General features: G+C 47.5%; 2 protein-coding genes across 4 annotated transcripts; one reads left to right on the forward strand and one right to left on the reverse strand.

Moving 5' to 3' along the window:
• Positions 1-144: 144 nt before the first annotated feature.
• On the reverse strand, positions 145-10,210 carry RNF34 (ring finger protein 34). Of its 3 annotated transcripts, XM_087913000.1 has the most exons (7): positions 6,473-8,391; positions 6,062-6,431; positions 5,681-5,902; positions 3,923-4,315; positions 3,735-3,794; positions 2,914-3,115; positions 145-2,311 (listed from the first exon to the last, which is right to left on the reverse strand). In XM_087913000.1, exons 3-7 carry the CDS (start codon positions 5,885-5,887, stop codon positions 2,124-2,126), a joined length of 1,050 nt encoding a protein of 349 aa, XP_087769126.1. In that variant the 5' UTR covers positions 5,888-5,902; positions 6,062-6,431; positions 6,473-8,391; the 3' UTR covers positions 145-2,123. The 3 variants fall into 3 exon arrangements, with proteins under 3 accessions (XP_087769126.1, XP_026575214.1, XP_087769125.1); XM_026719429.2 differs by lacking the exons at positions 6,062-6,431; positions 6,473-8,391 and adding an exon at positions 10,015-10,210; XM_087912999.1 differs by lacking the exons at positions 6,062-6,431; positions 6,473-8,391 and adding an exon at positions 10,015-10,198 and having other exon boundaries at positions 145-2,308.
• Positions 10,211-12,399: 2,189 nt separating this feature from the next.
• Positions 12,400-26,136, forward strand: ANAPC5 (anaphase promoting complex subunit 5). Its single transcript, XM_026719428.2, has 17 exons — positions 12,400-12,703; positions 13,810-13,889; positions 14,557-14,666; positions 14,981-15,176; positions 15,792-15,858; positions 16,310-16,411; positions 16,819-17,009; positions 17,696-17,777; positions 18,720-18,809; positions 18,965-19,146; positions 20,096-20,231; positions 21,464-21,538; positions 21,999-22,120; positions 23,050-23,157; positions 24,435-24,582; positions 24,797-24,959; positions 25,509-26,136. Exons 1-17 carry the CDS (start codon positions 12,500-12,502, stop codon positions 25,721-25,723), a joined length of 2,271 nt encoding a protein of 756 aa, XP_026575213.1. The 5' UTR covers positions 12,400-12,499; the 3' UTR covers positions 25,724-26,136.
• The last annotated feature ends 871 nt before the right edge of the window (positions 26,137-27,007 follow it).

Consider the following 27,007-nt stretch of genomic DNA (forward strand, 5'->3'; position numbering starts at 1 on the left):
TTAAAAGAAATCTGCAACTCACAAAAAAGCTTTCGGGCCAGGCTGTCAAGCCTATCGGTTTTAAATACTTCCCCGACACACGCGGGGAAAATTAAGTGCCTCCTTTATTGCAGGCGGGGGACGGAGAGAGAAAAGCAGACCAAGGCCAATGGATGAAACGTTTATTAAGCCAGCCGTTAACTCAGAATGTTATGGATATGCTACATTCTCCATTATGCACGTATAGCCCTGAACGAGTCGATATTCTACACCGTCCCCTTAAGAGACAATTTTCAAACCAAAACCAACCCCGTGATGTCTTGCTCCCTTCTGGAAAAAAACGGACAACTTCAATTCTCCCCCCCCCCCCACACACACACCCCCCAATCCTCCCCCAAAGCAGCAGGGCTAAATAATTTGAGATTGCAATTGGTTGCTCTTAGACCTGGCTCTTTTTAAAAAAATAATAATTCCCGTTAGGTCTGCCGTGGGTTGCTTTTTGCTGCTGCTGGGTTTGTTACCTGGTTCCTTCCTGAATGTCTACACTTCGGTGGACGTTGGGGGGGGGGGTTGGAGGGCTGGTTGGGTGCAGGGGAGCTGCAGCAGAGGGGCAGGCTACTATAGACCCCCTTCCCCCACCCCACCCCACCCCACCCCCACAGAGGCTTCCCCGTTTGCTGGGAGCTACTTTGGATGGACCCATCTCTCCTGGGGGAGTTGGTACGGGAGTGAGTGGAGGGGGGGCTCTCCCGGTTGATGTGGGGAAGACGTGGCTTTGGGAACAAGGCTGACGGCCGAGGGCTTCTCTCTCAGGTCCTCCAGTGGGATCACACAGCAGACCCGGCGTTGCCGTCAGAGCAATTGCTGTGATACGAAGCCCAGGGGGAAAGAGTCCCACTGCTTGTGGTCAGATTCTGGCATCCACTGGACACGCTAGATCGGTCCACCCCCCAGCCACCGATGGAGCCAGTATCAGAAGAGGGTTGGAGGTGTTCCTGTTGGTAGGCAATCCATCCAAACCTTTCTCTATCGAGGCGGATATAGGGGTCTCCAAGCTTGGCCACTTGAAGACTGGTGGACTTCAACTCCCAGAATCCCCCAGCCAGCCATTGAGATTGCAGGGGAAGGGATTACAAGAGAGTCAGCTATGCCGGCTGGAGAATTCCGGGAGTTGAATCTTGAAGTGGCCAAGGTTGGAGACCCCTGACCTATCCTATGCAGCACCCTCAATCCCCCACCCCCACAAAAAGACCTGGTTGTGTCATCAGGTCTGGGGGTTCCAGGGAACTAGACATTCAACACTGTCGTGGATTCTCTGTGTGTGGTTTGCATATATATATATATATTTTTTACAGCGCTTTTAAAATGTTTTTCCACGCCTACGTTGCTTTGCGGATTGTTCCACGCAACCCAGCGTTGCTTGTGGCGTCACGGGAGGGCCAGATCAACGTGATAAAGCCTGGGGAACGTTCTCGGAGTGAGCATGTAAACTCAAAACTCTTCCTGTTCCGAATCCGAGGACGTTTTTAGGCTCTCGGAACGGCGGCACAAACACGCTCGCTCTGACGCAGGCGCTTTCCATTAAGGCTAACTGTCAATCACCAGGTGTGCTGACACGCTGGGTGATTGGCACAAGAACTGCTCCGCCAGCCCGCCTGCAAAATTTCCCTCCCTGGGCAAGAAACGCCCCCCTGTGTGTCCCCCCCACCCCGGGGAAGACTCTGTCTCATCCAGTTACTCTCTGGGAAGGTTTTCTCGTCTCTTGTGCTATTTTTCAGAAAAGAACAATCGGAAGCGGTGAATCTCCTCCTGCACGTTCGACTCTTTAACTCGAGTCTTGCCTTTTTTTTCCTTTTTTTTCCTTTTTTTTGTTGTTGTTGTCTTGGAAAAATAAAAATTAAAAAAAAAAAGGAAAAGGAAAAGCCATCCAGTTCACACATCTCTATCTTTAAGAGGCATCTGACTTGCAAAGCAGAAATACAATCGGTCAAAGCTCCTAAGGTCCCGGTCAGGATGCGATGAATGGATTGGAACAGAGGCTTTCCAGAGCCTCACTTCCCTCCCTGCCCTCCCCCCCTCTACATGGCCATCTTGGGAGGAAATGTGCAGCGGGAAGCTTCCGGAGGGCGGCTGAGCCCAGCCGCTCAGGACTTGAAGACGTGGACGGCCCGGATGACAAACTGGCGGCAGATCGGACACTCGCTCAGGCGCTTGCCGCATTTGGTGCAGGCGACCATGTGGCCGCACTCCAGCAGCACGCAATCGATGACCGCGTCCATGCATATCCGGCAAAGGTTGTCGTCCTCGTCGGTCAGCAGAGGTCTCTCTCCTTCTGCCAAAGGAGCAAACGGCACGGTTAGAGGACGCCTCCCGTTTGCTGACCTAGGTTGTGTCGTTTAAGGACAGCGGCTCTTAACCTACGGCAACGAGGGATAGGAACTTCTGTCGCTAAGCGGGTGTCAACTCATAAAAGTATTTTCTAGGGTCTTTTTAGAGTTACCGGGAGAAAGGGCAATCAGTGGGGCAGCTTGCAAACCAAAACCGCATTCCATAAATGTTTTCAAAGATAGTAACTAGGCAACTGAAGTTTCTGCTGTGCAAAATTCTAATTGGAGAGCCTGATTGATGACTCTGGGCTATGGAGGCGTCCCATTGGAGAATATGAATTGCAATACACCCAGGGGGCGGGAGAAAACCAGGGTCAAGAGTGACAGTGAATGATGTGTCTCAGAGCACCCAGGCAGTGCTGGCATGTTCACCCCTAATAAATCAAGTTTTGGAACTTCAGCAGGGGACTCATGATTTAAATGGGGGGAGCTGCCGGAGCTCTGACAGCGAGGCATTCCAAGGCTCCGGAAGGGAAACGGAGATCACGCGCCTTCCCTCCCGCGAACAAATGGGCGAGACGGGGAAGACAAAAACCGGGAGACTCACGCAGCCGGTGATTCGTCTGGTTCTCCTTGTAGAGCCAACTGACTTTTTCTACCAGTTCCCATTTTTCGCAACATCCCGAATAATTGACAAAGTTACAAGCTAGGATTTCTTTCAGCTGCCGGACAGTCAGCCCTTCCACGTCATCCAGGCTGGAGATGTCGGACAGCGAGGCCCTGGCACGTTTCCTGGACTGGCCTGGAGTCTAAAAAAAACACAACAACAGGTGTTTTCCATGGGCAAAGGAGAACAACGCTCCAGGGGCAATGAGCCCACCGGTCCTGCAAAACTGGAAAGCCAAACCACCACCAATTCCCTTTCCCCCACCCCTGAAAGGGCATCTACCCCAATTAGGCTGGGAAATATTGTTTGGTTTGCCTTCAAACCAGGGTTGTCCAAACTTGGCAACTTTTAAGACCCGCGGACTTCCAACTCGCAGAATGCCGGGCTGGGGAGGATTCCATGCAGGCTGGAGGATTCTGGGAGTTGAAGTCCACGGGTCTTAAAAGTTCTGGGAGGGTGCCTTAAACCAGAGGTCTCCAAACTTGGCCACTTTAAGACTGGTGGACTTCAACTCCCAGGATTCTCCAGCCAGCATAGTTTAACTCTCTTGCAATCCCTTCCTCTGCAATCTCTCTCCGCTTTAGGAGATTAAGAGAGAAAAACAGGCATGACTGGCTGGGGAATTCTGGGAGTTGAAGTCCACCAGTCTTAAAAGTGGCCAGGGTTGGAGACCTCTGCCTTAAACTATACCAGAAAACTGAGAAAGGAGTTAAAAAAAAAAACCCTTGGGGTCAAATGTCATCAGGTGGTTCGTTCCTTACTTCTTGTGCTGCGTGGTCTTCCTCCGCCCCCACATCGGCCGAGAGTCTCTCGCTTGGCCCCTAAATGCACAAGAAGAGTTGCTGCGAACTCATCCCCTCTTTGGTCTTTCTAGAAAGAGCAGCTTCCGCTCCCCATTGGCAGGTAAGATCGCCTCCCTCTCTCCCCCCGCCGCCTTCCAAGAACCTACCTGTACGTGCGTTTCATTGCCCGCGTTCTCCTGCCGGTTGGCGAGGTCTCCCTGCGAGGAAGACACCGATCCGGAGAGGGAAACGTGCTGGGTGGAAAGGCTGGATGCCTGCGAGCGCGTGGAATACAAACTGCTAGTGTCTGTCTCTTCCTCGGAGGCCAATCTGTGGTGGCTGAGGATGAGGCCGACCAGGTCTTCCTTTTCCCGACAGGTCTCCGTGGGGATGTTCCTGAGGAGCAGGTACTGGCGCAGGTCCTTGACTTTCAGCCGCATCAGCTGCGGCCGCTGGAAGCCTGTCTCCTGCAGCAGCTGGCAGGTGCAGCACCGGCGGAGGGTCTCTTGCAAGACCGAGCAGACCGAGCAGAAGTCCTTCTTGCACTCGCAACACACATGCTGGAGAGGAGGAGGAGGGGGCGGGGGGGGAGAAAGGGAGGGGTGTTACACGCCTCGCAGTGGAGGAGGAAAAAAGGAGGAATAGTGTCAACCAAAAAGATACTCCTTTGGTCTTTTGAGTTGCCAGCAGAAAGGGAGTGGGGGAAAGCAGCACATTCCTTAAATGCTTCAGATAATTGCTAGGCAGCCGAAGCTTCTGGTGCGCAAGATCATTACTGGAGAATGTGATTGAGGACTCTTGGCTAGGGATGTGTCCCATTGGAGAATATACATCCAGGGGGTGGGAAGACCAGGGTCATGGGGGAAATGAAGGGCGTGTCACAAAGTTGACATGTCAACTGCTAATCAATCAATCTTGTTTACGCTGAGAGATGCAGCTAGAGACTTATGATCTGAATGGGGCTGCATGTCGGGAGTCCTTGAGTTACAGCTGCAACTGAGTCTAATGTTTCCGTTCCTAAGTGAGTTTTGCACCATTTTACAACCCTTGCTTGCCACTGCTGTTAAGGGAATCTTGCTCTGGTTAAGTGAATCTGGTTTCCTCCCCCGCTTCGACCGAGCTTATCAGACGCCAGTCATAAACATGAATCGATTGCCAAGCGTCTGAATTTGGATCATGGTGAAGAATGGTCCCGAGTCACTTTTTTCAGTGCCCTTGTAACTTCGAATGGCCGCTAAATTAAACTGTTGCAAGGATTCCTTGTCCTTACTCGTATTTACAAAACCCCGTAAGGAATGGGAAAGGAATGCAGCCCTCAACCGGAGCCCTGAATCCTTAAATCCAGCTGTTTCCCCCATCTCTAATCCTGGGCATTTTCCGTCAGCAGTCAAGCATCACTGGAAAATGACAAGGCGGCCGGCCAGGAGGCTCCGGCTCCAGGTTTGACTTCCAAGGTGGACCTCATCCCTAAGCCGTGAGGGCTTTCTAATGTCCCCATTCTCCCATTTTTTATTTTGCCTTCCCACGTGTCGATCAGAGCCTGCATGCAGGGTAAGGTTAAACCTTGGAGATTTACCTGCCCTCCGAGCCTTAAAACCCGAGGTCTCCAATCTTGGCCACTTTAAGACTCGTGGACTTCAACTCCCAGAATTCCTCAGCCAGCTATGAATCTATGCCAGCTGGGGAATCCTGGGAGTTGGAAGTCCACAAATCTTGAAGTCGACAAGCTTAGAGAGAGCCCTGCTGCTCCAGAGAAACCAGATTTTAGAGAATTCTGGGAGTTGAGGTCCACAAATCTTAAAAGGTGCCAAGACTGGAGACCCCTAATGCTCTAATGGAAGGCCAGAACCGCAGACATTCTGGGAGTTGAAGCCCACAAGTCTTAAAGCTGGCCACGTTTGGGGAGCCCTGCTTAAAATGCTCACCTTTTTCCTGAATACGGAGAAGGAAAGGCCGCAAGACTTGCAGAGGGCGGGGTTGGCGCCTGTCGCTGCCGCTGAGGAATAGACGGTGAAGTCCGTGCTCGGGGCAAACCGAAAGGGGTTCGCCCCGCTTCCGAATCCAGGCTGCTGGCTGCGAACCGCTCCTGTCCCCATGACCTCATTCAGCAAGCCGCAGCAGGAAGCCCACATGGAGGTCGCCCCTGCCTGGAAGAGACCAGCGGAAGCAAATTCAGCCTCTGATGCCCGGACAGTCTTCCCAGGTTGAAGAAGCATCCAAAATGCACCCTCCCCTCCTGCCCCCGTCAGACTTTGAGACGTCCTGCCAGAAGCCTTGCCAGCCTGAGAGCCAATCTCAATTAAGACCTGAACCGACGGAGAGCGACGACCCACAGAGGCACCTGACAAAGAGATCTGGATTCCTGTCCATCAACCAGAGAAGTTGCAGGATGTTCCCCTTTTCCACTAAGAATTTTGGAAGAGGAACTCGGTCCTCTGGTTATGACGATCGCTCCAGGCGGTGAGCAGGCAGTTTTCAGGTCTAGGCTAAGGGGTGACGATGACAACAAACACACAATTTGTTCTCCGACGGAGAAGGGCATTTGCAGCAAGGAACGTGGCTCTCCTGGCTCAGGAGTCTGTACTTCTTTTCATCAAGGGAGCTCGGTTCTTCCCACTTGGATCCCCTGGGACTCCGGGGTCTCTTGCGCGCCTGCCATTTTCTTCTCCGATCTGTCTTGGATCATTTAGCCAAAGTTGGAAAATAAAGGAGTCCACGGAGCAAAGCAACCAGCCCCACAGTTCCAATATTCCCCATCCAAGCAGGCTGGCTGAGCTTCCTTGGAAGGTTTTTCAGAAAGGAATCTGGTCTCTTGCAAAAGCTACCCAAGTCTCGGGATTTACACCAAGGGAAAAGCAAAAAAAAAAAAAATGAGCCCGGACAGTAACTGTACACGTAACGGTCCGCCCCAGGATGCAGGTGCCATCTGCTTCAGGGATCAGCCTGATGGATAATCAATCCAGCTTTAGGTAATTGTTGATGGCTAAAAGAGGCTAAAATCCCCACCGCCAGGATTGCAGTTCACATGCCTTGGCCTTGATTCCTTCTTTTCTTATCTTTTTTAGCTTGTTTTTTGCTCCTTCTTATCTTGTTCCTAATTATATTATATCTTGTTCTCCTGGAGTTGAATTGAATAGAAAAATACATAAAATATGACACCACCCGAAGAGTCTGTTGAGAAACACACCTTTCCCAGATTCTTCGAGATGTTGTTGACTTTCAGGGAGTTTTAACAAAAAACGTACACACACACTTACATCATCACGCTGTTTCTTCGGAGAATAAAACACCGCAACCAAAACAAGAAGCGTATTTTAATGGAGGAAAAAAAAAAACTTGTTCCCCTATTCTTCCGGAGGACCTTTGAAATGTATCACTCCAAAATCCTTATGCTCTGAACACATCCTGTAAGAACTGCAACAAGAGTGCAAACTCGCGAGGATTAGAAATCTCCTTGCGTGCTGCGGGGATTGTGCTGACAATTCGAGCTATAAATTGTGCCCCAAACTAACCCTAAACCTTTGGGCTGTTGTCCTAACAGGCTGATTTTATACAGCAAAGCTTCAACAGAACACTGAGTACAGAAACACCAAAGAACATGGAATTGTGCCAGTTTTCACACAGCATTTATGACGGGAGAAGCTATCAAAGCGGCAAAAAAACCCAGGTCTTCCCCTTCAAAGAGGGGGATCCAACATTTCCCACCCTGGAAATGTTGGCATCGAGCAGGCACTTCGGTGGAACAGTTCTTCCAGCTAGTTTATTTTTCGTTTTTAATTGGCCAGTTTCTGGATGCATTCTGAACAAAAGAACTCGCTGTAGCCAGAATGACTAAGAAAGCATTTGGGGGGAATTTAAGAATTCTGCCCTTATCTTTTAGTCCCCAACGCCCTTCTTTCTGTCTTGAGCCCATTTCATTTTCTCTCTCCAGCTCACATTTCTCTCACAACCACTCCTGAACCTCCGATCGCCACCAAAACAGCCAAATTCTTCCTATCGGTTTCAATTGTGCGGCTGCAATCCTCCTTGGGACAGCCTCTGTTTCTTTCAAAGATGCTTACTTAAACAATCATTCTTTCAGAGGAAGATCACAAGAAATGGCCGAGAAGATTCAATATACAAATCTAGAATCAATCCACAACCATGTATTTTTTAAAAACCTAAAACTACGTAAAGAACAGCCTAAAGGAAATCTCCAGCTAATCCCTATCGCCCAGAATTTTTTTTTTTAATTACCTGTTTACAAACAGAGTCTAGAAGAAATCTACGTGGAATTCCAAGCAAATAATATTCTTTAGATCTGGGGCTACAGCAGAGAAGATCCTGCTGCTTGTAAATAAGAATTCGAGAGCTTTCAATAGCAAGCAGGACCATCACAGCTGCTGATCCTTTTTCCTTGCAGGAAGTGACCCTGGGGAGGAGATCACGTCCAAAATTGTACCTGTTAGTCATACCCAATAAACTTAACCTTTTGTGACTATGGAAGACCCATCTGTGTTTATTCAGAAACAGACCTTAGGCATTCAGCAGGATATATTCTTCCGCAAATGGCAGGATTGCAGCTAAAGATCTATTTAATCAGATGAAGTGTATCCTTGTACACATAATTTATAGGTATATGTACATCCCACATAAAAATGCAAAGCTAACTTTTACCCAAGCATTTTTGTCACAGACTTTGAACTGGCCACCCCAAGCATGGCTTTGATAGTCAAATTTCCTGGACCTTTAATTTAAAACCCTGCACTAAGCAGAGAGTAGGATTTGTTGTCCTTTCTCATTCTGCTTTTCCCACTATTTGTTAGGCTGTAGAATCTATCACCTGCACTATAGTGAATATTCCAAAGCTCCATTCGACATTCTGGTTGATTACTTATAAAACAGCTGTCACTAAAGAAAGAAGAAATTGTAACGGGAAACATCGCGCTGGTTCACGTTTTCCGGTGGTGATTATTGCCAAAAAATTGAACCCCAAGGGCTGGGCTGTCATCTTAGATCCTCTTGCTTTCCAATAAACAAACGGCATTCCTGCACATATTCCTCCAAATAAGCCCCCGTGAAACCCAGAAGCCTTGTCCCCGAGGAGAGAAAATAGCACCCCATAGTTGTTACTGTGCAAATTCAGATACGGTCCCATTCCAAAGTTTTGCAGGTGGCATCAGCGCTTCAGACTGCTCTTCCACATCCCTGGCAGTATTTGCAACCTCTTTGAAGGCTTCTGGAGATCTCCCTGGTCACTTCTCTCCAATGGCTTTTATTTTCCTTCCTTCAGAAGCTCTTTTTTTGCCTCCTCTTGTCTTTTCTTTGCTATTTGCACGGCTCCTTGCAGAGTGCCCAGAGGCTGGTCCTGATGCCAAGTGGTGTCCCTGTGCACTGTGGGTTTGCTACACAACCACAACCACACTCCTTTCCCAAGACCAATCCACCAGATAAACCCGATGAGGGCTGTCGAATTGCTTTCATTTCAGAAAAACCTTCCTCCAACCGGTGCCCCCCGCCCCCCAAACCAAGACCAGGGCCCGAGGGTTGTTGCTGCTGAGCCCAGATCCAGAAGTAATAAACATTTAATAATAATAACAACAAAATACAAAGACCTACAAATAGAAATAGAACAATTATTGCAAAGGCAAGCAAGGGTAGTACCAATAGTCATAGGCGCCTTGTGTACAGTCCCAAAACAACGGGAGCATCACTTGAACACCATCAGTGGCACTGACAAATTTGCCATCGGTCAATTGCAGAAGGCAGCGTTTCTTGGATAATAATAACAACAATAGCATAATAATAACAATAACAAAACAATAACAATAACATAATTTTTGAGTGCATTTTTGAATGTTCAGTTGACTTGAGTTTCATGCTTAATGAATATTCATAATCATAATTCTCTGCACTTTGATCCTTCTGGGTCAGGAGGGAAGTTTGTGGTCCTGCTGGAAGGTCTGTTTTGAAGCCCTGCTGGGATTTAAGGGTGGGGGGGACCTGAAGGGAAGACCCTTTTTTGGGTGGGGGGGGTCTCCATCCAGCCCTCTGGGAGAAACAATAACAAGTAGCTAATAATACTAAGAATCACAATGCACAATAATACCGGTTCATTATTGATGGGTGAAAGCCCCGCCCCGGATGTGCAGGCCCACCCCTTCACTCAAGGAGCCCAGATACCCCCAGACTCAATTCCTCTCCCCCCACCCGTGGGAACCCCCGCAGCCCCCCCCCCCGGTTTTAGCCCCTCCTCCTTCCCCCCTCCCCGCTGGTTCACCTTCATGGCCGCTCTGAAGCCGCCTCCTGCCTTCGCCTGGACCGGGCTAGGACCGGAAGTGGGGGGAAGGGGCTCCAACGGCTCAACTGTCTCCGGCTCGCGCCCCCGGCCCGCGCGTTCTCGCGCCACGGCCACTCGCCCTATTCCGCGCATGCGCGCAGCCGTTTTTTCCTCCCTTCGGTGTCCAAAGCAGGTAGGCGGGGCCAGCCGGGGGGGCGGGGACCGGGAAAGAGGCCTCTGGCCGCCCCAAGCCTCCCCTCTCTGTCTTCCCATTGGCTGTCCCCGAGGGCCAATGACAGCGGCACAATCGGGCGGTTCCATTCTGTGGGAAATGGAGAGGGGGGGAAATTTGGTGTGAATTGCAGATGGGGTGGGTTTATCAGGACGTTCTTGAGAAGGGGTGGGGTGTGAGAGTGTGACGTCACAGTATTTTAAGAAAAGGTTTGGGGCTCTTACGTCATATATCCGTCATTGCATTCATTCTCTGGGGATTCATGATTATTATAATGAAAACTATTAGTATTTATTTGGGATGATTTTATAAATACTTCTAAATAAATATGTCTTTTGGAAATATTTTGGAATAATCTGTACTAGTAGCAATAATTTTAAAAAAGTTGAATTCTAACTTGCATTCATTTATTGAGTTTTCCCTCCTCAGTTCTACTTTTTTTCATCTGCTCCCAAATTATAAATTATGAACTCAATAATATAAACTAGTCCTTAAAAGTTCCAGCTCTGCAAAAATAGTTAAGAAACACAGCTGTTATTTGGAAAACAGAAACTGTCTTATGTCAGCAAAAGTTTGTGCATGATCGCTCAGAAAAGCAGTTTTTAGAATCACGTCATATGGAGAGAAATGAGCAGGAAGCTTTTCTGGTCAGGAGATTATGCTGGAGAAGTAAGCCATTCTTATCTGCTATTCTAAAGTCTTCTTAAATTTACGCCAAGGTCATTAGCATAGCAATCGGTAATATGACCTTTGCTTGATTGTGAAATAAATGTTAATAAAACCAACTTTTAGTATTGAAATGTAACATTTATTGACATGCTGAATGTGCAGGATGATAGCATTATATATACATGTATGTCCCTGTTTTGTAAACCTAAAGCAAAAGACGAGCAATACGAATGAAGAGTATCCCTTTATTTATTAATTTGCTTAGCTTCCCAGTTCCAAAATAGGCCCAAAGATTCTTTCTTTTCCTCAGAAGCCGAGTCTACACAACCTAATCTGGTTGCTGAACTAAATCGTATTCTGACTTTGCACGATAAATGAATTAGAAACCAATGGGCAGGATTCACACCACACAGCCATTAAACCAATCCAAGCTTACCCTAAGCAAGCGGGGTATGATGTGAGAATGATTAAAAAGTGAATAGTCTTGTATGAACATATTGGAAAAGGACGCAAGCTTTCATGTTCTCCAGGAGAAAAGAATATTTGTGGTTTAAAGTAGAAATGTGGGATTCCTGCTGTCTCTTGAGCTTGGTAGTTTGCTTGCAAACATTTCATTATAATATTAGGTAGCCCCATCAGTGTTGAGTTATCAATCATCATCCGATATTTCATACAAAGAACTCCTTCTCTAGGGAGACCTACAAAAAAGAGAGAGTATAGAAGTTTTAAAAAAACCTAGATATTTGTAATCTAGAACAGGGGGTCCCCAACCACCGGGCCGCGGACCGGTCCCGGTCCGTGGAACATTTCCTACTGGGCCGCCGGTTTGCTGGGCGCTGCCATCTTGTTTGACGAGAAAGTGCTTCTGGTGAGCTTTTCCAGTTGGAAAGCGGCGTTTGGGTCCTGAAGGAATCCTCGCGCCTTAGTTTCATTGAAGGGGGGGGCCTTCGAACGAAACTAAGGCGCAAGGATTCTTTCAGCACCCAAGGCAAGGCGACCCGAGCGACCGTCCCGAAGCCGTCCCGAAGTGAAGCCCATCGACAAAGGTACAACGGAGGAGTTGAAGGTGGCGGGGAGAAGCGGGGGACGGCTGGCTGGCTGGTTGCTCGGCTCGCCTTGCCTTGACATGCGTGCTGATGCCGGTACCGGGCCGCAGATTTTTTTGTGATGCCGGTACCGGGCCGTGGCACAAAAAAGGTTGGGGGCCACTGATCTAGAACACTGAAGTGATTCCTCTGAAATCCATTTATCTGGAATGGAATAGGGTCTCCTGCTTGTGCAGGGGGCTGGACTAGAAGACCCCCGAGATTTTTATTCTTATTACTCTCCAATTCTAATTATTCTGCTATTTTCCCTTATTTCTTTTAAGCCCAGGGGAACTCTTGGCACCGCGCCTTTCGTTTCCGCTCTTACCCTTGACCGTGACACCCCTCAAGCTTCGCTCTCATTGGCTCAGGCCCGGCCCCGGCGCGCTTCCTCCGGCCTCGGCGATTGGCTGCTCGGCGACTCAGCGGCGGTTGCCCGGGTGATGCTGCGGGTGCGCCTCCGTATGCGGTCCCCCATCGTGGCGTCGCGGAAGGCGCTATGGCCAGCGTCCACGAGAGCCTCTACTTCAACCCCATGATGACCAACGGCGTGGTTCACGCCAATGTCTTCGGCATCAAGGACTGGGTCACCCCCTACAAGATGGCCCTGCTGGTGCTGATCCGGGAGCTGGGCCGGACCGGGCCGCAACTCAGCCTGCTGGAAAGACGGCGTCTCAACCGGCTGCTACTGCCCCTCTTGCAGGTGGTGTGGGGCGTGGAGGGGAGAAAGAGGAAACCTGCATCCCTTTGGGGCGGTTTTTTGTGGAGAAGGGGGGACATTATTTGTTAAATTTATTTGCCTCCTGTCCCAAAGGTGCTTTTTTGCAAGAGGCAGCTTTGGAAAATATCCAAAGAAACTGCTTCAGCTCTGACTGGATTTATACGCTTTGCAGACAGCTGGTCATTTGCATCCTTTGAGAGGGTCACTGAGGCCGCTTGGAGGTTTATCTGTGTCTTCGGGGTCACTTGAGGCTTCTTAAAGAAGCTTCTTGAGTGAGAATTGAAATGCCTTCAAAAGTAAAAACCATGAAAGTCCAGTTTCCTCCTGAAAAAGCACTTTTGTGACAACCATGACCTGGATGACTGAGAATCTCTACAGACTTTTATTTGCCGCCTATATCGCTTTGCGGGTATTCTAGGTGGCTTACAACAATAAGAAGGAAGAAATGAAAAGAGTGCACAGAAGTGTCATCTCCTGTCAGAAATGCAGGAACTAGAAACGGCAAAATTATTAGTTTAAATTTTAAAAGGTTAAAAACTTTAATAAAAACAGAAGTAAAATAACAGAACAATAAAATAAAGGGTGAAAAAGACCACAATAAAAATATGGCTTTAACGGTTTTTCCTATGTCATTTGGGGCTTTCAAGGGGAGGCGAGGTTTTGAGGGCAGGTAAGGTTTTATTTATTTCTATTTACTTCAATAAATAAGATGTACATTTAATTATGAATTTGTAATTTAAAAGATAGTGTACTCTGGGCAGTTCATGAGAAAAACACACAATCCAAAAGAAGAAGAAAAGGAAACTCTAACAAGCTAACAGTGTATAAGTACATTATATGTTTATATTGTGTATAAATCCAAAATATAAAATGGTGACAGGGCCAAAATGAATGTAGTCTTTCTGGTTATGACAAATAGTCAGAACGGTGTAGCTTGTCCCTGTGAATTGGGCACATTCATCCAAACTTGATTTTATGGTTGCATATGCTGTATGTATCCATCAACGGGATTAATTCAGGAAATCATATTTCGTGAACTGTGAGTTAACAGATTATGTTCTAACAGTTAGTGTTACTTCTTTATTTAGGGTCCTGATATGACATTGTCTCGTTTGATTCAAGCTATTGATGAATGCTGCCGTGAAATAGCAAATTCTGTTCAAACAAGGTAAGTGTGATTTTTTTTTCCTTTTTGCATATTCCAGTTTGTTTCAATGGTGTCCATTCTTGTTTGCTTAAAAAGACTTGTTAGTGGGGTTAAATGTGCTTTGAAGGATGTAACTTTAATAAATTTCTCCAGGTTTTAGGGTCTTTCTCTGAATAGGAAGTTTGTTTTACAAGTTTGAAAATATTTCTTTGGATGAGATAAGATAAGATAAGAATTTATTTGTCATTACACTCGCAAGCGGGTGCAACGAAATGAGGTGCTCTTCCACAAGTAAAACTGGACAACACCATTGAGAGAAAAATAAAACTAAACACAACAAACCATACAATAATCTCTATACAATTTAAAAATGTAAATACCCCATTACTCTCAGCCATTAAATTCCACAAAAATCTTATGACCCTGCATTCAAACTCAAAACTGCACTTGGATAAAAACTGTTCTTAAATCTAGTCGTCCTTGTTCTTAATACCCTGAATCTCCTTCTCGATGGTAATAGTTCAGAAGAAACTTGTTAATCCTTTTTGGTGGGGAGGGTTGGTGCTACAATTTCAATTCTGATTTCAAAATACTTATTTATTAATATTCATCTTTTGGAGGATCTATATATAGTTTGTGTGCTTTGTATATAGAACATTGTAGCATCATCTGTTGGCCTCACTTGCAGGATCAAGCTGATGGCAGAAGGTGAATTGAAAGATATGGAACAATTCTTTGACGATCTTTCAGACTCATTCAGTGGAACCGAACCAGAAGTTCACAAAACAAGTGTTGTAGGTAAAAAAAAAATCTTAGTTACTTTACATCTTGGATCTTCATTCCTTAGTTAAAATCTAACTGCCTAAGCTGGTTTGCTTCAATAAAACAAACCCAACTTAGTTTGTCAAACTTAATTTTTATGGATTTGCACAATCTTTTTGATGCAAATCATATATTTTTTTTGCCACTTGTTCCGTTTGGAGAAATGCTCCCTGTTGTGGTGGAAATGGGTATTACAAAACCTGAGGAAGATAGGAGGTTTGATTGTATCGCGTTGTCGAGCTGATAAGGCAGGAGAAGGGCCAATAATAGCCTCCTCGTTATCTCTGCAGGCTTGTTCCTGCGCCACATGATCCTGGCTTATAATAAACTCTCATTCAGCCAAGTCTACAAGCTTTACACGGCTCTCCAGCAGTTCTTCCGAAATGAAGAGAAGAAAGGCAGAGGCGATGAGAGTGAAATGGAGCTGACCCGTTGCGGAGAACCGGATGAGGAAATGGAGAAAGAAGAACTGGATGGACCACTCAGGTTATTATTTATTCATCTGGAGGAAATCCATATTCAGCCTCAATCTGTGAGGACTCTGAACAGCTTATTAAAACAATGAGACGATATTGTACATAATGTTGAAAAAGCAAAGAAAACCAACAACCGTCGAATAAGCGAAAACATACAAGGAGTGTCACTCCCTCGAATCCAAAACTGGGGGAACAGTCCGTTTTTAAACAAGGGAGGGGTGGAAACTCTGCACACTGTTATAATTAAATATATCTTGGTTTTTGGTTACTGAATAAAAGCTAGGAGTGATCCCAAGATTCCCTGGTTTGTATGTGGCCAATTCAAGCTCTTGGATAAATTCGACCAAAAGTTCCGAAATTGTTCTATTGTCTACATTTCAGCAGGAGGGGGCTCATGTAATACGTACAGTAGCTATAGCTTTATCCGTACCCACCAAAACAGCTTGCAAGTTCTCAGAGCACCTTAGCTAACAATGAATGTGAAAACTTTCACCCTCTAGGGTGACACCTGAGGGCTTTTGCTCTGGAGGGTTTTTTTGGCCCTTTTTGAAACGAACTGCTTTCTTTGCTACTTCTGGGTCTTTAATTTTCTGCAGAAATGTCATGATGGCTTTTCTCTTTGAAGGGAGGAAGAGATATCCTGCAATGGCCCACTTTCACAGAAGCAAGCGGAATACTTCCTCTCCCAACAGGTATGCTAACTGATAAGCTCGAGACAGACTGAATATTTTTGGTGTATTCTACTTCCCATCCCTTAATATATGGGAAGATGAGAAGTGAGTGTGAAAGAGATTCTGCAGCTCGAGGACTAGAGTGTGGATACGTCTGCAATTCCAAAAAGCAAAGTGTTTTATTTAACAAATTTCCTATGATCTCCCCAAATGAATTATCTGCAGTTGATTGCGTAAGAAGCACATACAATATAAGGAGGGCTTCTCAACTTTGGCAGCTTGAAGAAGGATGGACTTCAACTCCCAGAATCCCCACCCACCAACATCCACACACCTTCAAGTTGCTAAAGTTGTAGAATGCTGTGAAAAGTTCTTTAGCAGCGTCGATTACGGAAAGGTTCAATTTATAGCGTTCCGGTGAATTTACATCTCTTAACAGAAACAAGTTTTATTTTTGGAATTTTAATTCTAGGCATCTTTGTTGAAAAACGATGAGACTAAAGCACTTTCTCCGGCATCTTTACAAAAGGAGCTGAACAACTTGTTAAAATTTAACCCGGATTTTGCGGAAGCGGTAAGTTAGATTAATTTGTTTTCTTAGGTCCCTCCTTATTGGGTGTATCCTTACCGGGTGTATCAAGCTGCATGAATGTCAGGGAGGCAAGGCAGACTCAAGAGGTGCCAATTGGTTGATTTGGTGTTCTGATGCATGTAATCCTTGATTTAGAACTACAATTGGGCCCAGAACCTCTGTTGTTAAGTGATGTGATCATTAAGTGAGTCATGTCAAAATTTACGGCCATTTTTTTGCTGTTTTTTACATCAATCCAGCCATGGTTTGTAAACCATAGTCTGTGACTGAATGTCATACGGAAACGCACCCTATCACTCAGTCCACTTGTGTTTAAGGACACACTTATTTAATGCAAAGCTCATATATATCCCTGGTAGTTTATACAAACTTGGTTTGTTTCTATCTAGCATTACTTGAGCTACTTAAACAGCCTTCGAGTCCAAGACGTCTTCAGCTCAACGCATAGCCTCCTTCACTACTTTGACCGCTTGATTCTTACCGGGGCAGAAAGCAAAAGTAACGGGGACGAAGGCTATGGGCGAAGCCTCCGATACGCTGCTCTGAATTTGGCTGCGCTGCACTGCCGCTTTGGTCACTAGTGAGTTGTTTTGAATCTACTTTCAGAAGCCAGCAGGGAAGTGTAACCTTTCCTGCCTCCTTGGTTCTCCCATCTTCTCAGCCGTGGGTTGGGATTCAGGTGGAATATATCTAATAACTCCTAATCAAAAAAAAAAACAAAACACCCCAATATAAATGGTAAAATGTTCTTCCTTTTGTCCCCCAAAGAAAATTGAATTTCTATGTCTTCCCCTAAGAAAACGAGGTTGAGTTGTCTTGTTTCCTTAGTGGCTGGTTCTATATTATATTTATAATTACATATATATTACGAACACGATGGAGCCCCACATTTTTGTGGCAAAGTGAGATGTTTGTTGAGCGAGCTTTGCCCCATTTTGCCACAGTTGTTAAGTGAGTCACTGCACTTGTAAAATTAGTAACACAGTTGTTAAATGAATCTGGCTTTCCCGTGGCTCATTGCAAAAGCGGATACTGCAAGCATCATAAATTTGACTCGGTTACCAAGCAACTCAGTTTTGATCATCTTAATCACAGGGATGCTATAAGGGTTGTAAGTGTGAAAAAACGCCCATAAATCCCTTGTTTCAGTCATGTTGTAACTTGGAACAGTCCCTAAACAAACCACTGTAAGTCAACCTGTATATTCTTAAGGGTCCTCATATTACTAGAGCCTTGACAGCGGCTGTCTTTCCTCTCTGACTGCAGCCACCAGGCTGAGCTGGCCCTGCAGGAGGCCATCCGGATTGCCCAGGAGTCTAACGATCACGTCTGCCTGCAGCATTGCTTGGTAAGGCTTCCTAGCAGAAGATCTAAGATCCTCCTTACTCCCGTTCTTTGTTCCAGTGCTTTGAGTTGAGATGGCAGCTGCCATGAATCTGAGGATCACCGAGGCCAAACATGCAAGCCTGGCCAGTTTTGATTTAGTTTTGAAAAGAAAAATAATAATTGGCAGTGTTGTGGTTCGCCTGCAGACAGCAGCGTAGTCAGACAGTGACAAAGAAAGGCGACCAGTCAGGGAATCTGGGGAGGACTCGGACAAGGGTCCTGTGTCCCATGCAGAGATGGGGCCAGGACCATCTGGGAGTGGGGTGCTGACTCGGAGCCTCCGGAGTCTGGCAGCAGTGAGGCAGAGGACCCAGGGGAGCCTGTTCCCAGTGCGTGTCTGTGCAGACCTGCTAGAAGGCGAGAGCAGCGGAGACAAAAGGGGCGACTCGGGAGTAAGGCTGGGAGGTGATTGCCCCTCCCATAAGGGATAAAAGTCAGACCTCAGTGACGAAAGCTTTGCAGGAAGCAAAGTAGTTTGATAGATTCCAAGTTCTCTTTGAAGCTCTGGTGGTTTTTTTCTGGTGCTTCGGTTGGTTTCTGTATAATTGGACACTTCTGTTTTTGGCAGCATACCACAGCATTGAAAGGTGCGCGCTTATCTTGGGGAACTGTTTATAATTAGTTCTGGCTGTGAATGAAAGTAATTCCCAGCATTGCAATAAAACAGGTTTTGCTTTTAAAACCAGTCTGTGTTTACCTTTGACAAAGCCTGGGTCAGAACAGGCTGCCCGAGTTTCCTTTCACGGAATCATTTCCTTTTTTAGCGATAGCAAGTTGGGCGACGTGCAGGGATGCTTCTACTGACCCTGAAATTCCTAATCCTGGGGTGTCCATGGAGACCAGACTTTTGAGTGAAGGGACTTCTCAGTAACAATCCCGTTTGTCTCCTATCTTCTTCGACCAGAGCTGGCTGCACATCTTGGAACAGAAAAGATCGGATAGCTGCATACTTCTAGAGCACTCTGTGAAGAAAGCTGTATATTTTGGATTGCCAGTAAGTATCAGTCCCTTGGTCAATTTTTTTTTTCACTTGGTCCATTTCTTTTCTCTCTTTTTTTTAAGTCACTTTTCCCTACTTGGCCCGTCTATCTTTCATCTGGGATACTAACAGCTTCCTCTTTTAAAACCCTTTCTCTCCTCCTTTTCTAGTATTTAGCCTCTCTGGGGATCCAGTCTTTGGTCCAGCAAAGAGCTTTGGCAGGAAAGACGGCCAACAAACTAATGGATGCTTTGAAAGACTCCGACCTCTTACACTGGAAACACAGCTTGTCTGAACTGATTGATATTAGCATCGCCCAGAAGACGGCCATTTGGAGGCTGTACGGACGCAGGTACGTCCAGCATCGGGCAGGGCGGAAGGTCTGAGATGGCATTAGGGATTTTGGAGAAGCTCAGAAAACCTTCCCGTCTGAAACTGTCAGGAAGCCGCGTTCAGGATTATTAATTAGGTTCCTCTGAATTAAAATTAAGAGCGCAAAAGTATATCTTTAGTGTTCGGACCCAGCTCCCAAACACAACAAACTTAGTTAAATCAATGATTCCTTTATTAGGAGCGCCAGTAACCCCGGCAAAAAGTTGCAGGCTGACAAGTCCGTCTGTCCAGAAGGTGAATAGTTGTCTGCCACACCTATTCGTCTCCCCACCACCACCGCTTTTTATCCCCCAGAGCTAGGGTGGGGCTTCGCTAGTAGCGGTGGCTCTTCTGTCCCAAGGACCGGCCCATAGATTTCCACTGCTCTCCTCTCCTCTGCCTTCTGTGTGTCCGCACATCAGGCACTGGACCCAGCTGTTCCTCCTCTTCCTCATCAGCCACCTCCACACCTGGGGGCTGTTGACTCTCCATCTGAGGGCTGATGGACGGCCTAGGCTCTACCTCTCCCCCACTCCCTCCCTCTCTCCCTCCCTCTCTCTCTCTCCCCTCCGTTTCCTCTTCCCCCTCGGAGCTCTAGCCTCGATGCTGGCCTTGACTTCCACACCGCCCCCTGCTGGAGGGGCCGGCGGCTGACAGGCCACAACATTTAGCTTAGCAAATCCCAGGAACTGAATACGACGTCTAGCACACCTGGTGCACCTGCAAACAAGGGGGGGGAGGGGAGGAAGTACACAATACATTGTACTGATTTCCATAATGGCCACCGTGAAATTAAGCTCTTGAATGGAGCTTATTCTTTTTCTTCTAAAGGTACTGAGAGCCTCTGTTCCGAACGGAATAAAAGGAACGGGCCTGGTGCCAAGGCTGTTATTCTCTGCCCATCTACCTTTCTCTCTCTCTCTCCCTAGCACAATGGCACTCCAGCAAGCCCAGATGCTCTTGAGCATGAACAGCCTGGAGGCTGTGAACGTGGGCGTTCAGCAAAACAACACCGAGTCCTTTGCCGTGGTGCTGTGTCACTTGGCAGAGCTGCACGCAGAGCAGGTGGGTGGCGTGTTGCTGTGTGCCGAGATTCCCTGCCATCGTTTCGTATGACCCTCCCGATAGTTCTGGCATGCGCCCTACTTGAGGCTGAAGAAGAGAGTTGGGTTTTGGGGGAATCGGCCTGAGTTCCCAAACCCTGTTCTGACGAAGGCTTCCGAGACCGTAATTAAGCACACGCTTAGTCCAAACAACTCTCTTTTTATTTCAGTGCTGGGAATTATGTGCATTCCCAGCCAGTAAGGAGTCCCAAACAGTCCCTTGAGATAAGCATCCACCTTTCTCTCCTTTGAATGGCTGCCAACAACTAGAGCGCCAAATGAACTATAAAAAACCCAACTGAAGTACAGAGTCTGCACAGAGCTTCAAGATTTAATTCGAGCAGAGCGAACGACTTTGCTTCCTGCAAAGGTTTATCTATCTTTGCACTTCCTTTAAGCCTTAGGGGAGGGGCAATCACCTCCAAGCCTTACTCCGGAGTCGCTCCTTTTGTTTCAGCTGCTGTCACCTTCCAGCAGCTCTGTGCACACGCACACTGGGAACAGGCTCCCCTTGTTCCTCTTCCTCACTGCTGCCAGACTCCGGAGGCTCCGGAGTCAGCACACCACTCCCAGACGGTCCTGGCCCCATCTCTGCATCGGATGCAGGACCCTCATCCGAGTCCTCACCAGACTCCTGGATTGGCCCATGTTCTTCCCCACTGTCCGATTCCGCTGTCTGCACCAGTGAACCACAGCACACCCCACCTGCCTCATCTGGGTAGATCCCTGCTCCCTTGCGCTACTCACCACTCAGTCACTGTAGAGGGGCGTTTTTCAACGTGGGCCACTTTAAGATGTGCAGACTTCAGCTCCCAGAATTCCCTAGCCAGCGTGTCTGCAGGCGTTCGTACAACTTGGGAGAATCTGTTTATATGACGCTTCAGCATCTCGGCAAAGCGATCCATGGTGCCCTAAAACAAAGCCACATCTTACCGAAGAACAAGACTTTTGAAAGAATTTGAAATGGCACAGCTTTATTAAATGTATCTGACCATATATTAAATATTTTTCCCCAGGAAGTATTTTATTGTACATAAAAGTGAGATGGGTGGCCATGTAAATGGAATGAATGAATAAATGAAAGCACTTCTTGGCACTGTATATTTTTATTTTTTGGAACTAAGGCATCAAAGTGTTTTAGCCTGGGCGTGAATTTCTTTCTCTTCTTTCCAATCTCACTTTTTTATGCATCAGGGTTATTTCACCGCGGCCTCCGAGATTCTGAAGCATCTTAAGGAGAGATTTCCCACCAACAGTCAGCATGCCCAGGTGAGCTCCAGCGGTAAATCCTGAGAGAAGAATGCTTTCTGACTTTGATTTATTTATGCGTTTTGCTTACAAAATCTTGTGAGTTGAATTATTAACATTGCGCTGGCTGCTTGTTTCCAGAAGCACTTTTCCATAATGCCAGATCTGGATTTTGTCAGGCAAAAATAATGCTCAACTGAGCTACAAAGGCATCACATTTTACGTCTAAACCCAAACTATATTAATGCATTAACCAGGCTAACGTAACCTGCTACTTTCTGGATGGGTTGGGATTGCAAGTCCCATAATCCTGAGGCAACATTGCCCATTGGCAAAACTGGGGAGGATGGTAGTCCCAAGAAATCTGGGATGTAGCATAAACGGAGACTGGATAGACAACAATACACGCGGGGTGTGCAAATGTCACAAAAGACATGAAAAATCCAGTACTTTCTAAATCTTTTCCGATCCTCCTTTGCAGCTGTGGATGCTGTTTGATCAGAAAATCCAATTCGATCGAGCCATGAACGATGGCCGGTACCACGTTGCCGACTCGCTGGTGGCTGGGATCACTGCGCTGAACAGCTGTGAGGGGGTTTACAGGTGAGAGGTCAGCAGGCGGCAAAAATAAATCAATGTGAATCCTGTCTGTGTTGCTTACAACAACTGGGCCTGGCTAGTCTAGGGAAGAGAAGGACCAGGGGAGACAGGAGAGCAGCCTTCCAGTATTTGAGGGGCTGCCCCAGAGAAGAAGAAGGGGTCAAGCTATTCTCCAAGGCACCTGAAGGCCAGAGAAGAAATAATGGATGGAAACTGATCAAGGAGAGATTTAACCTGGAAATAAGGAGGAATTTTCTGACAGTGAGAACAATCAACCCCTGGAACAGAAGTTGCCTTTGGAAGTTGTGGGAGCTTCATCCCTGGAGGCTTTCAAGAAGAGACTGGATTGCCATTTGTCAGAACTGGTGTAGAGTCTCCTGCTTGGTCGGGGGGGGGAGTGAGGGGGTTGGACTAGATGACCTACAAGGTCCCTTCCAACTCTGATTATCTGTTACCTGCTTTTGAGTCGTACCTGTGAGCCGGTTCCCAAGCACCTGAAATGCAGTCACGGAGAAGTGGGGGGCAGCTTTGGATGATGGCTGGAAGTTCTTGACAGACCATAAAATACCTTTTGCAAGGCTGCCGTAACTCTGGCCGTTAAACAAGCCATAAATCAACTGTGGAAAGCCGTATCAGTTTCTTGCTCGCCCATACATTGATTTTTCTCCTGGGGGTGGGCTGGGGTTCACAAGACACCTTTAGGCTCGGTCCTGCTGCGAACAAAAGATGGTTTATTTTTTTAATTTAAATTTATTTGCCTACTATTTCACCCTGGGCGGCTTGCAGGAATAAAACCAGGGGCGGGGGGTGAGAAAAACGGGTAAACATAACAATAAGCATAAGGGATAAATGAGTGCAAATAAACAAAGGCACATCGGCTGGGTGGCTTAATCACTTTCTTGCCCTTCTGCCCTTGGATTTTTGTCTTTCAGGAAAGCGACTTTGCTTAAAGCCCAGAATCAGGTGTCCAAGGCCCACAAACTCCTGGAGAAGCTCTTGAGCCACTGCTATAAAATCAAAAACATCGAGATGGTCATCAGGTAAGAGACAGGTATTTCTTGCCTTCCTGGGCCTTTTCCTGTGCTTCGCATCGGCCCCTGAACGACCACCGTGAATTATTAAGTTAGTAAACCGGTCGTTCAATGAATCCGGCTTCCCCCTTGATTTTGTTGGTCAGGAGGTTGGAAAATGGGATCAGGACACAGCAAGAGGTCACAAATAGGAGCCGGTTGCCATTTGGATCGCGTGACTGCGGGGAATGCAGTAATGGCCGTGCGAAAAACAATCGCAAGTCACTTTTTTCAGTGCCGTTGTAACGTCGGTGTCAACTCATAAAATATTTCTATGGTCCTTTTTAGAGTTGCCAACAGAAAGTTGCGGAGGGAAGGGGTTTGAAAGAGCAGTGCAGCAGCTTGGAAACCGAAAGTGCATTCCATAAATGTTTTCAAAGATAGTAACTAAGTGACTGAAGTTTCTGCCGTGCAAAATTCTAACTGGAGAGCCTGATTGATGACTCTGGGCTATGGAGGTGTCCCATTGGAGAATATGAATTAGGATACACCCAGAGGGGTGGGGGAAAAACCAGGGTCAAGGGGGACAATGAATGATGTGTCTCAGAGTCGGCTACACCCAGGCAGTGCCGGCATGTTCACTCCCAATAAATCTTTTGGAAGTTTGGCTCGAGGCTCATGATTTAAAAATGGGGGTAACTGCTGGAATCCTGACAGTCGGTCACTCAATGAACTGTTGTAAGTCGAGGACTACCTGTAAAGAGGAGGGCAAAATCTGCAGGAGGCTTGTTTATCCTCAAGGGATGATAACGCTAAAAGCTTTGCTTAAATCTTTGCCCAAGGCAGGAGAATCGATACCCTTTAATGGTTTGCAATCAATACCCTTTTAATAGTTTGATACCCTTTAATGGTTTGGGGGCCCTCCCTCACTGCTTCGGGTTGCGTTCCAGGTGTGACCAAACACAAAAGGATGTGCTGGCTTGCTCACTCCTTTTATTTACAGCTCCTACTTGTAAGGCCGCCCGGCTGCAAACAACCGTGAGCGGCCAATCCCAAAGCAAAGAGGACAGAGGTCTCCAAACTTGACCACTTTAAGTCCTGTGGACTTCACCTCCCAGCAAAGCTGGCTGAGGAACCCTGGGAGTTGAAGCCCACCCAAGGCTTCAAGCGGCCAAGTTTGGGGAGCCCTGAAATAGGAAAACACTCCAGAAATGCCCAGTGGTTAATCCGAACCCCTCCCTGGAGACGGAGCTTGGGAAGGACGCTTCTAATTCCTCCTTTCTCTTCCTTCTCTTTCTCGGGTGCAGCGTCCTGCTCTCCATGGCTGAGCTGTATTGGCAGTCTCTGTGCCACACGGTCGCTTTGCCCATCCTGCTGCAAGCCCTGGCCCTGGCGCGGGAGTACCGCCTGCAGTACTTGGCTTCGGAAACCATCCTCAATTTGGCTTTTGCCCAGGTATCGCTCCGCTCCTCCTTGCGTTTTCTCTCTTGGCTGCTGGGAGGGGACGGGACCCTTGCTGCAAAGCCTACAGCCCCCAGATTATCCCCTGCCCACCCACCCCCAAGTAATAGGGTTAAGCTGGTTGTGGATTGAAGAAACGACAACCAGCTGGCATTGTCAAATACTTAGCCAATTGCCCTTGTTGTTGTTGTGTTCGCTTCTTCCCTAGCTCGTTCTGGGGATCCCCGAGCAAGCCCTCAGCATCCTGCACATGGCCATAGAGCCCATCCTGGCCCATGGGGCTGTGCTGGACAAAGGAGCCGCCATGTTCTTGGTGGCCAAGTGCCAGGTTGCTTCTGCGGCCTCTTACGACCCCGCCAAGAAGGCAGCAGGTGAGCTCTCCCCACCGTCGGCGTCCCCAGGGCAAGGCCGGGGTTGCTCTTCGACAAAAACGCGGAGCTGAACGGGCGTTTCTGCCAGCCTGGCTCCCTTGCCTGGGGCTTCGGAAAGAGCCCAAATGAGTTTAACCACTATGCCAAACTGCCCCCTGTTACTTGGCTGGTGGGTGGGCATCTGTTGAAATGCCTATTTTGAAAAGGGGACAGATGTAGTTCAAAATTTCTGACTCTCTCTCTCTCTCCTTTCTTTCTCTCTTTCTTTCCCTCCCTCCCTCCCTCTTTCTTTCTTTCTCTCTCTTTTCTTTTTCTCTTTTTCTTTCTCTTCTTTCTCTCTTCTTTCTTTCTCTCCCTTCCTTTCCCTCTCTTTCTCTCTTTCTTTTTCTCCTCTTTTTCTCTCTCCTTTCTTTCTCTCTTCTTTCTCTTCCTTCTTTCTTTCTTTCTTTCTTTCTTTCTTTCTTTCTTTCTTTCTTTCTTTCTCTCTCTCTCTCTCTCTCTCTCTCTCTCTCTCTTCCTTCTCTCCCTCCCTCCCCCTCTCTCTCTCAGCCCTGGAAGCAGCTATCCTGAACTTGAACGAAGCCAAAACCTATTTTGCAAAAGTGGACTGCAAAGAACAGCTGCGGGACGTCCTGTATCTCCAAGCCAGGCTCTTCCACAGCCTGGGTAAGACCCAAGAGAGGAACCAGTGCGCCATGCTCTTCCGGCAGCTTCACCTGGAATTCCCCGCCCGGGGGGTCCCTCTGATCAGCACATTTAAATGAGGCCTCTGAGCAGAGGAGGCCAGTCCCCGGGGAGGGGGGGGGAGGGGGGAGAGGCCCACTGGGCCACAGAACTGAAACGAGACCCGTAGATCGTCCCTCTGCGGTTCTTCCTCCCCTCCTTATGCGTCCCTCACCCCGTGCCATTTTCAGTCTTTGGAAATGCCAATAAATTGGGCCTGGGGGCAACACCCAGAGGCAGCGTGCCTGTGTTCAGATGCCCATCTTGCTTGGCTTGTCCTTGCCGGTCGAGGCCCACTGACCCATCCTGGTCACAAGGGATGCCACGGACTTTCTGGCCACCGACTCGCAGTCAACGTCTTTGCCATATGTGAACCACTGCAGGTAATCCTCGACTGGCGACCACAGTTGCTATAGAATGTCTCTATATAAATATATGAATAAATAAACACGAGTCAGTCGCCAAGTGCTTGAATTTTGACCGTGCGGGATGCCACAATGGCGTGAAAAACCAGCCCAAACTCCCCCCCTTTTTTTCCCCCAAAGTTGTTAACTTTGAACAGCGTCAGCGGGGAAGCCACATTAACACAACCACCCGACTTAGCAGGAACAACTGCAGTGATTCCCTTAAGAAATGTGGGAAGGGGAAGAAAAAAAAATCCTTTTGCGGGACAAAAACTCGCAAATTTCTTGCTCGGCCACATCAATTCCAGCCTCAGGTCGAGAACGACCTGCGCTGATTGATCCTGAGCAATCATCGTTTTCAGAGTCCAGCGGACGTTTGTCAAGCCCCGGCGAGTTTTCCGAACCCGCCCGGCGACCCATCAACCCTCCATTCCAACCAGCAGCTCCGAGACCCAACATAACCTCAAAAGTGCCTTTTATTAGAACAGCACCCGGCACATCTGTGGAACCCCGAATCTAAAAAGCTTTCCACAATTTCCCAGAGCTACAAATCCCTTCTCCCTCGGCCATCATCACATCACATCCTCACCTTGAGACTTCCGAGAAGAGATTGGGCTGCCCCCTGTCAGAAATGGTGTAGGGTCTCCCGCTTGGGGGTTGGACTAGATGACCTACAAGGTCCCTTCCAACTCTGATTATCTGTTCATCTGCTAACGTGGCCCAATCACGATCCATCCAAAAATAAGACCCTTATTTCGTCCTGCGCCGCACACAGCGACCTTGGACTAACGAAATAATTTTATTTTGTCTACTTAGAGCTTAATTGAAATCACACACACACACACACACACACGCTTTCTCAGGCGATGTGGCAGCGTGGAATATGGCTTCCAAAGCTGACAACCTCTTTGTCCCAACGTC

This window comes from Pseudonaja textilis, chromosome 15, assembly GCF_049901715.1.
Source record: "Pseudonaja textilis isolate UNSWEBS1 chromosome 15, rPseTex1.2, whole genome shotgun sequence".
Classification (NCBI taxonomy): Eukaryota; Metazoa; Chordata; class Lepidosauria; order Squamata; family Elapidae; genus Pseudonaja; species Pseudonaja textilis.